Raw genomic sequence first — 10,755 nt, 5'->3', positions numbered from 1 at the left:
AGTTGTAGGTCCTGTGAGCAGGGAATAATGCTGTCCAGGGGAACTCAGTCCTTTCCCAAACCGACAGGTTGCAGGGGTAAGTGTGCACTGTCCTGCAGCTTTCTCTGCATGACCAGTTAGAAAGCAGAGCCAGACTCAGAAGTTACTGGGAGCAACAACTGGGACATCAGTGGAGAGAGGAAGAGGCGTGACGCTGTGGACATCCACAGTTACATCCACAGTAACTACTTACTTAGAAACCATTTTGACAACTGTAATTGTCATATAAATATTTAACTGCTGCAAATGTGGAGTTGAATAGCACAGTTTGCTAATAAAAAATCACTGCATCAGGTCAAGCTAATATTTAATGGCCTGTTACTGAGAAAGAGCTTGTTTCTATGATGTTTGAAGAAAATCTCCTGATCTTGTCTGCTTTCAGAAGCTCCTCTCTGCAGCAGCCTTACCCTCAAAAGGCCTGTTCAAACCTCCTGCACGAGCTGGCTTACCATGTGGTGCCCGACAGCCCACTGATGTATGTTACACAGTCCAGGAGATTTAATTTCTTGAGTCCCGTGAGGCTGCCATATAGTCCTGTCATTGACTTAAGTCCTCCACCTGTTGTGATGATAGCCACAATGGGGACCTGTTGGGCGGAGAAGGATGGGACATTCACACCAACAGCGTTCAACATGGCATCCTGGACTGCAACGGGGTCTGGCCACCACACCCAGCCCAGGTCCTGATCTCAGAGCCTGGGTCCTTTTTCATAAGGAAAGGCTCCAAAACCAAGCAATGACTGCTACTGCTGCTTCCATTTGGATGAACATAGGTTCAGGGATTAACCCAAATCTGGGTTCTTGCCCATCTCTAGGGCAAATAGGGGCACAGATGAACAAGAAGAAACCCTTCTGTGGAGGCAACAATGTATTTTCTCCACATTTCCCACTCCTTTGCCACTTTTTTCTTATTTCACACGTCTACTACTACTATATGAAAATTCACATGCCAACCCCATGAAGAAATACACTCGGTTCACCACCAGTGTTGTTAAGCTACCCTCATCAATGCTGTTATTCTTCAGTATCATGAAGTTACTTTAAAATAAATTATATTTATTTTAAGGAATTTCAAAACTGCAAGAAAGGGAAGATATTACAAGCATCAGAGATGCTTGTCCGAAACTCTCACAAAATGATGAACTTTGAACAAGGGAAGAAATCTTTGCTATGTAATGTATTTAATATGTACACAGTATTTCTGAACCAAGCCAGTTATAGCATAGGATGGCAGGGATGAACACACCTCAAATCTGACAAATTCCAAATTGACAGTCATGAAGGATGCGATTACTGCAACTAGTGTTTCTTGCAATAACAAACCTTAGCAGCAGAAGCAAATGTACTTAAGACACATGGACAAGCTGGTACCTGCACAACAGATACATGTGGCCTATTTTGCTGACCGCTCATCTAGAAGAGTACATGAAGGCACTAGAAATTCAAGATCTATCCCCCCCAACACACACGTACTTCAAAATCCTGCAGATCCTGTTGTAGGTGAAAAACATTTTTCAGGGCACTTGCTACATATCTCTTTCTTTTCCCCAGGAAAGCCATCTCCTCCGAACATAAGTCAAACCCAAAGCGCATGTCCAGGTCTTGGTGGCATGAACAATTACTAAGATAAAAACAGGCACATATTTTACATATTAACACACCCATATCAATCTTAATACTTCGATCAAAGATAATCTACAGCACCCTTCCCTTTCAAACAGGGTGATGCAATGTGACAGGAACAAGAGAGAATATTCTAACTATTTTTAAAAGTAAAAAAACTTACTTCAATTAGTAAGCTTAACCAGTGGCATTATAACCCATTATTACTAATTGATGAAGAAACAATGTACAGTATTTACAAATGAAACAAAATATTTAAATGAATATTCTAAAACTAAAAGAATTACAAGTTTAGAAAATCTGTGCAAATGGCCAAAAATGAGTGTATTGATTCCCATTTCACGGGATATTTTCTCATTCTAAACCTAAAATAAAACCTGATTTTCAAATGTTGGCATTTCCAGCGTGAAGGAAAAGCCTCGTTTGGGGCAACTCGAGGGGGAACACATCCCCCTCTAGCGGTGAGCATCGCTGGTGATGCTGGTGATCCACCCGCCTGCCGGGCACAGGTGGCCGTGTAACCCTGCTCGCTGGAGGGATGACCGCGGTGACATCCAGCCCCTGGATGGATGGAGATGGGTCACCGAGTTTAGTGGGGCAGGATTCCACCCCCGCTGCTCTGATCTGTCTGCACTTGCACAAGCTCTCTCACGGGTCAACGCTGGCAGTTGTATTTCACATCAACCTTGACTCAAAAATTGTAAAGCGTAATATTCCTCAGAGGAAGATTTCATTTGCATCACTTTTGAAATTTAATAAGTCATTCCTCAAAACTCCACTGTTGTGGCATATTTCCCTGGGCATTTGTGCTCTTCTGCTCACTAACCTCCTTCCTGTCTCTTCCTGCCCTGCGCCTACAAGACGTCAATGGGCAAGAGACCTGGCATGGTGTCATCAGGCCAGAGCTACCCATGGACTCCCTGGTTGGCCAGCTAGCCCTGGCCAGGCATTGTAAAATGGCAGGGTTTTGCTTTTTCTTTCAGTGACAGAACTTCTCTCTTCTACTGAGTCCATAATTTCAATGAAACTAGTAATGAAATTTATTTATGAGATTTCTCCACCATTATATTTGGATAAAATCAGCCAAATGATTACAACTGTATTTGTAAATGAAGACACGCAAGGGGAATTGAGTTAGGTGGAGCTGCAAAAGCCAGTTTCCATTGTAAATCAAGATACAAACAAACTGCTTTTAAAGTTCTCTGAAAGTAAAATAAATAAGCGGGAAGCATTTTTCCTGTCCTAGAATAACGCTTGTTTTCCTGTTGTCATTGATCACTTGCCTTTCTGAATTGAATGATAGAAAACTCTGTTTGAATTCAAAATTAAGTTATTTGTCCCTTTTATTTCCTAGTCAGGCACACACACAAAAAAAGATCAGTTTGCCCAGTTCTGTGTGTTACATATAGTTATGGATAACATGAAACACCTTCATGTTTACTGATGAGTATTAATGAGCATGTCTATAGATGTCAAATCACTAGCCACATTGTCTACCTTAGTTTCTACTCAATATACCATATAACTGGACTTAACGGTATGCAAGATTTATCACTACTGAATATTGACAGTTAAGAAAAAAAAAAAGTTTATAATTTCCTGGGCTGCATCAAAAGAAGCGTGACCAGCAGGTCGAGGGAGGTGATTCTGCCCCTCTACTCTGCTCTGGTGAGACCCCACCTGAGTACTGGGTCCAGCTCTGGAGCCCTCAGCATAAGAAAGACACGGACCTGTTGGAGCGGGTCCAGAGGAGGGTCACAAAAATGATCAGAGGGATGGAACACCTATGGGGACAGGCTGAGAGAGGTGGGGCTGTTCAGCCTAGAGAAGAGAAGGCTCTGGGGACACCTTATTGCAGCCTTTCAATACTTAATGGGGGCTTATAAAAAAGATGGGGGCAAACTTTTTAGCAAGGCCTGTTGCGACAGGACAAGGGGGAATGGCTTTAAACTAAAGGGGGGTAGATACAGACTAGATATAAGGAAGAAGTTTTTTATGCTGAGGGTGGTGAAACACTGGCACAGGTTGCACAGAGAGGTGGTGGATGCCCCATCCCTGGAAACATTCAAGGTCACGTTGGACAGGGCTCTGAGCATCCTGATCTAGTTGAAGATGTCCCTGCCCATGGCAGGGGTTTGGACTAGATGACCTTTAGAGGTCCCTTCCAACCCAAACTATTCTATGATTCTATGATTCTATGAATTTCTGATCAAGTTTAATGTTTACTACTGTCTATTCTGTTTTTTTAGTCAGCTTTATTCCTTTTGTGAATTTTGAAGACTGACATTGATCAAAAATAATATTCTGTGGTCGGAAGGGAAGGGATAATGCTAAATTAAATACATGTTTATCAACATTTATTGACTAAAGCCAAATCTTCCTAAGGCTAATTATGTATAATATACTATGCATGTATTTTACATTTTATTAAAAGCACATTCTAGTTTTCAGACTGAGAATGTTTGCTTGTGTCATTTCCATGTGGCTAAAACAATATCAAAATCAATAACCCAAGTCTTTAGGAATAGAAGAAGATCTCTTACCAGCTTTGTGCTCTCACATTCAAGTCAAATCTTTTCTCCTGGAAAACAAGAATGTGTACTGTAATTTTTTTATTTTTATTTTAAAATTTCTTTTTTCCCTTTCTGTCTGGGGGTCAGAGCTTGATTTAGAGCCCAGCAAGGTTTGGTGATCATAAAGTTAAATGTCTGAGTTCTCAGCATATGTTTCCAAAAGCATTCACCGATTCTTAGTGGAACATCCCTACTCACAGATCCCAAATGTTTCCAGACTGCAGAAACCATTAACAATCTTGGTATAGGAGGTTCCTGAGACTCATGCAGTAGGTCCCATTTCCCATGTTATTCACAAGCTTTCTGCAACATCCTGAAATACCATTTTTTGTACATTTCCTGTTCTTTATGCTCTATACACAGCAGATCTTTGACATCCTGGCCACAGTCTCACGGTGAAGAGACTGCAAGTCTGCATTTGCTTCTGCCAAGACTTCATCCTGTCTTAAAATCATTATTGCAACCTTCATATTAACTGACAAAAAGTGCTCTGTTCTGAGAGGATGTTTTAATGGCCCTGAAATCTGATGTTCTCCTACTTCTTCACAACATAACAACTAATATTTGGACAAGATTGTCCCTAATAATCTGGACATCTGTAGATGTTTCTTAGCAGAAACACTTTTTTATAGTAAGGATCTTTTTCTTCTATTAATTTCATTCAAAATTATACAGCACATGCATTTATTTCAAGCAATATTCTCATTATCTTCTTTAAAATCCATACGCTATGTCTAATCTTTTCAATACATTTTAATATATTGTTCTTTGAAGCACATGGTTTACTAAGGGCAGGTTTATTGACTTTTTACTAGCTTGTGTAGGAGCAACTTTCAGTTTGGACCCTAAACAAAGGAGGGGTCAGTGAGTCTTTGGGTAAACAGGGAGAGACGTACTGAAGGAATCATCATATTTCCTGACAACCTTGTTGGACTCTGTATCCACTACTGGCACATAGTGGAGAATAATGGAGGGACAACCTGCTTCTGTGGAGAAAACAGCTGGAGAAACAAAGAATCTGTTTGTTCAAGGTCTGAGAAAAAATCAGAACATTTCTGACCCTCTTAGCAGCCATCTGGGACAATATTATGAAGAACGGTTTCTACTTGAGTGACCTTTTATTCCTAACAGCTGGAAGTGCTACTCACCTCTGCAATGGTAGTTTTCCTTCCCATGGGCAGCGAATTCAACATCACGACTGGGGAGCCCGTCTCTGTACTGTACTTACATTTCCACTGAGAAAACAACATGCTTTAGGACAAAAACAGTAACAGGTTTACCCTCTCCCCCTCCTCCCGCCTTCTAGAGAGGCACTCATGGTCAGTTCATCATTAAGGCCACTTCCAACATACAGGGTGATAGTGCCTCTTCTTTGGCAACATGACATCCAGCGTTGGCTCCGCGTACTTGATATAGTGGAACTTGGTGGGACCCGCCGGGCTGGCCACTCCGTCGGGGCCCAGCGTGATATCCTGTGTCCCCTCAAAGGAGCCCTTCACGGTGAGGGAAAGCTCTTTCTCTAAAAAGGCAAAACAAAAGTCGTGAGAAATGTCACTATGATCTAACCAGAAAATTGTGCTGGCTTGATTAAAAGTGGGGTGCAGATAGCAGAGCTGTAGAGTCTGGACCACAGCTTTGTCTAGTGGAAAGCGCTCTGAAGGGGGTGCTGGCAGTGACGGGAAAGGAGCAAAGCGGATGCTATTTTCATAGAAAGGGGACTCTGAATGTTCTCGCTGTTACATAGAACTGGGATTTCAACTTTAATGTGGGTCTAATAGACCTTATTTACATATACCTAAGGGAGTATGAGATGCAGTCATTGAAGTCTATAACAACCTAATGTGCTTACCTGGTGTTAACTGCACTGAATACTGTAAATACTATTTATTCCACTAATACATTATATGAAAGAGGCATCCTCTCATCAGTAAGCATGTAATTATTGGTAAATAGATAACAAAACAATAACCTTACTTGATTTTTGCTGCATCTTCTCCGCCACTTCAACTTCCAAGCAGCAAAGTTCACGACACTGTAAGACACAGAGAGCAGGAATCTGTGAGAAAGATTGTCACATCCCAACTTCATTACAGGGTCTCGTGGTTTAACCCCAGTTGGCAAGTAAGTACCACACAGCCACTCGCTCACCCTCCCCCCCCACCCCCAGTGGGATGGGGGAGAGAATCAGGGGAAAAAAAGTAAAACCCATGGGTTGAGATAAAGACAGTTTAATAGGACAGCAAAGGAAGAGAGAATAATAATAATAATAATAATAATAATAATAATAATAATAATGATAAAAGAATATGCAAAACAAGAGATGCACAATGCACTTGCTCACCATCTGCTGACATGCCCAGCCTGTCCCTGAGCAGCGATTGTTGCCCCCCGGCCAACCAACTCCCCCCAGTTTATACATGAGCATGACAACACATGGTATGGAATATCCCTTTGGCCAGTTTGGGTCAGCTGTCCTGGCTGTGCCCCCTCCCAGCTTCTTGTGCACCTCCTGGCTGGCAGAGTATGGGAAGCTGAAAAGTCCTTGACTTAGTATAAATACTGCTTAGCAACAACTAAAACATCAGTGTGTTATCACATTATTCTCATGAAAAAAACAAAACACAGCACTATACCAGCTACTAGGACTCTATCGCAGCCAAAACCAGGACACGGGGAACTGTGAATCACTCATCTTTTGGACATGTCTAGTTACCTGAAGTGCCTAATTCCCTGGCATTTCTTGGCTTTTGCCTGGTAGCCACTGACTAGGAAAAAGGAAAAGCTTTGGAGGGAGTGGTAGAGCATCCTCCAGTGACAATGGCATATGATTGGACACAGTAAGAGGAAGATACAAAGGAAGAAAATTCAGGATAGTAGCATAGTAACAGTAGGATAGTAGCATAGATACAAAGGCTTAAACTGGGAAAAACAAATGAAAGATACGTTGCTGAGAGATCAAGTGTCAGTAGTAGAAAGGGTTTTCTGAAGAAGCATTGCTATTAACATTTTGGGGTTTTTTTTATGGCACTCACTATTCTTTCACATAATGTAATTAGGATAGGTCAATACTTAGTGCTGAGCTTCCCCACCAGCCATGGCTCATCTCCCAGAGGAGGAAAGGGCTGGGTAGGTTATCAGCAAGTGACTTCACAGTTTTTTTACCATTGTGCTTTGATAGACAGCAGTACATTTTTTGAAGGAGTACTGGTACCAGAGGAAAGCTCTGTGTGTGTGTGCGTGTGTGTGTGGTTGTCGAAAATATAGGACAAATGGGAAATAATGGGATATCACCAATGAACAGGGCAATAAAATATCTCATTCTCAAAGTATCTAAGTAGGAAGAGGGAAGAAATAGAAAGAACTGGCCTACTGGCTTCTCTAACCCCCACCCTACCTTCCCCTTTATATTAAGGAAACACTTATAGAAAATTTCTTGGGAAAAAGACACATACCACCAGGACTCCATTGGTAGCAATGGCTTCATGAGGACCAGAACTGGGAAACAAAATGAAAAACATTAATTTTTTTAGATCAAACAAATGCCCACTCATCCTTGCCCAGGGTGGTGCCCTTTCTCTCCATTTAGAAGAATGACGGCCAGAGGGACCCCAGCAGGTATGTAACAAGCTCCTTTCCATGCTTGCTTGGACTGAGCACTGGTGTGAGGCAACTTGCCTCTGTACCAAAGCTGAGCGATGTGTGTCGTGGCTACTTTTTCGCAGTACAACCTTATGATCATCTAAAATGGAATCTGTGGTTCTTCTCCTCACTATAACATGTAAAGTACATGTATTTCAGCAGTAAGATGCTAATACGCCAGCATATCCCGGTTGGGAAGCCCAGTTCTATGTATTTGCTGGTATGCAAATACAATCAAAGGGTCACAGGGCAGTGGGTACCAATTACATGGGAAAAAAAAGCTTTCCAGATCATTCAGGTGAAGTCAGGAGATGGTGTGGAGTCACTTGAATTCTGGTCTTGGCTCCCCACTAGTATGAGGGCTGACCTTAGGCTGGTCATTTTATTTCTGCCATGCCTTAGTTAACTTGTAGCAACACAGAGACAAAAATACTGATTCATATGGATAGCAGGCTGACCATGCTGGAGGAAAAGCCCTGCACTAGAGCTTCCATGCATTGTCATTGTGTTGGGCAGAAAGAAAACAGAATTACTAGGACCAAAACAGTGCTGCAAGGGAAAATCGAAGGAGTCGGATATACACTGGAAACCTAAGCAGGATGGTTCAACATTAGGAGTCTGTCCAATGCATAAGCTGAAACCGGCATGGAAAGATTAATAGACATGCATGCACACAAGCATATGCACACACACTCAGAAAGTCTTCTGAAATGTCCCCAGGTAGACAAATCCGACATTGTGAATAGCAGAGACAATGCCGGGAGGTGCATCTTTGAAAACAACTGAACTACAGAACAAGCTGAATGGAGAGATTGGCTGGGTGTCTGAGGCTGCAGTAATGATGTAGGAGAAGTCTGGCTTTTTTTTTATGGAAATCCCACAAAGCGTGACTTCTAATGCTATTTCTTTGTTTTAGCATTTAATGATTTTTGCATTTTTAAAATAATGTGTATATCACTTACGCAGCCTCCAATTTGAATTCAACCTCTAGCTCCTCCTTGGCCTGAAAGCAAGAACAAGAAATTAAATTAAGTAGCTACATAATGCTTTCTCCCTTGTCTAAACCCAGGTCCCTGGTATGCAATATTGAAGTAATTGGTTGCAATGCACAGCCTGTGATAATTATTTCAGACTGGAAGGTCTGAAACAACATTTCAAACCAGATAGTTTAATGATTCCTTCCTCACCTCCTTCCTTCTTCAAGGTATCATCAAAACAACCTGTACTTTTATCCCTTAGTGTGAAGCTGCTGCAGAAAGACAATTTACAACTTGCTTTGTCTTCTGAATTCTACCTTTTTCTCCTAACTATTCCTGGCACTGTCCTGCCATGACAGTGGCTATCAGCTTGGAAGTTAAAGATACTTTCCACCCATCACTTTAACATAATAAACAGAGACTGGTATTATTGAGTGATTCAGTTACGGTTATGCAACCCCCTGTAAGACAGTGTTGATACATATGAGCTAGTTGTGAGTGACCTAGTTTGGGTACCAGAAGCAATCTGCCCATGGTAGCAGGAAGTTGTGTGCGAGATATTTCACTGATCTCATCCATAAGTCTCAAAGGGAGTCAAGACTCTTCTTCCCATTTTATAGATGGGAAACTGAGAAACAGAGTAAATCAGTCATTCAGAGCTCCAAAACCGCACTAATTCCAGTAGATGAGTCAGCAGGCTCAGCCCTAGCCGAGGTATCACTGCAGAGGACAGTTCTGGGATACACACAGGGGCAACTTCAGCTTTGCCTTTGGGGTGAAAGTAGATACAATCAAAGGGGCACGGGGTAGTGGCTATGAATTACATGGGAAAAAAAAATTACAGATTATTCACCCTGCAACAGCTGCGTAGCCTTGGTATTGCTCAGAGATAGCTCACAGTCAGATCCCTCCCCTACATACAGCACTGTTTCAGTCATATGCTCTTTAATAATTTATAAAAATACTGGGAGGAGGGGCTCAGGCTGTCAAATCCAGATTTTTTACCACATTTTTTGTGTTTATATTTTGAATGGCAATTCATGTACACATTATTGGGGTAAGTCATCCATGGCGGATGGATGAAAGCCATCCCAAGATTTTGAAAGTGTTGTATAACTCTCCACTGGTTTATTAGTTGCTTTATTTTTTGCTCTCACCTTTGGGCTGGGCTTAAAAAACAGGAGCACTGTTCTTTCAATTGGAAGTTTAGCAGTATCAAAGAGCGCACAGAGGAGATGGTCATCGGGAGTAGCAAAATCCTCATCATATACTGTCAGCTCCAGCACGTTCTGGAAAAAGAGGGAGAATGGTTTTTTAAAGTTTCTACAGTCTGGACGTCATTAACTCTAGGGAAGAAGGAGTGTTGGGGATGTGCTTGAGAGGAGAAGTGGAGAAATGAAGTATCATCCCCCTTTGGAAAAACATACTGTAAATCGAATATTCATTCTTCCCTAGTTCAGTTTAATTGCTGTAACATGAGTAATACATTGGCTATACCTACACAACAGCTTAGTTAACTCCCAAATTCTGTATCCATCTTGCACTGATTCATATGAGTATCTAGTTTCCCTAAAACTTCAATACCGAGCTCAGTTTCTGGCCCTCCTAAACAGCACCATCGAACAGGCATGGGCACTCAGTCATCTCTGCTGTTAAACAATTTGAACAGTCCCTTATCATATGCTATCTCTTAAACAACTCCTGGGCACAATTCAGGAGATAGATAGGACCCACCATACACAAAATCTCCAGGCTGCTTCAAGCAGACAACTTTGGCTCCTTACCTTGACCTGACTCTGGATCCTGAAGTAGAAGGTTTCGTTCCACACCGGATTGTTGGAGTTTCTCACAGTTTTAGTGCGGGACTTTTCACATGTCGCAGTCGGCAGCCACAATGAGACGTAG

The 10,755-nt window shown here is 41.9% G+C and overlaps 1 protein-coding gene across 1 annotated transcript in view; it reads right to left on the bottom strand.

The window, feature by feature from the left end:
- The window catches only part of LOC103912846 (cytosolic phospholipase A2 epsilon-like), a 36,861-nt gene that overhangs the window by 10,681 nt on the left and 15,425 nt on the right, over positions 1 to 10,755 (bottom strand). Inside the window, exons 5-14 of the mRNA XM_009319253.1 lie at positions 10,635 to 10,755; positions 10,008 to 10,139; positions 8,836 to 8,876; positions 7,687 to 7,729; positions 6,209 to 6,266; positions 5,587 to 5,753; positions 5,383 to 5,469; positions 4,205 to 4,242; positions 1,512 to 1,659; positions 489 to 625 (exon numbers count right to left, since the gene is read on the bottom strand). Coding sequence (XP_009317528.1) covers positions 489 to 625; positions 1,512 to 1,659; positions 4,205 to 4,242; positions 5,383 to 5,469; positions 5,587 to 5,753; positions 6,209 to 6,266; positions 7,687 to 7,729; positions 8,836 to 8,876; positions 10,008 to 10,139; positions 10,635 to 10,755 — 972 coding nt within the window. The remainder of the gene's footprint in view (positions 1 to 488; positions 626 to 1,511; positions 1,660 to 4,204; positions 4,243 to 5,382; positions 5,470 to 5,586; positions 5,754 to 6,208; positions 6,267 to 7,686; positions 7,730 to 8,835; positions 8,877 to 10,007; positions 10,140 to 10,634) is intronic.

Source organism: Pygoscelis adeliae, unplaced genomic scaffold (assembly GCF_000699105.1).
Source record: "Pygoscelis adeliae isolate BGI_AS28 unplaced genomic scaffold, ASM69910v1 Scaffold22, whole genome shotgun sequence".
Classification (NCBI taxonomy): Eukaryota; Metazoa; Chordata; class Aves; order Sphenisciformes; family Spheniscidae; genus Pygoscelis; species Pygoscelis adeliae.
The sequence above is the reverse complement of the archived record's forward strand: the minus strand, read 5'-3'. Positions and strand labels throughout refer to the sequence as shown.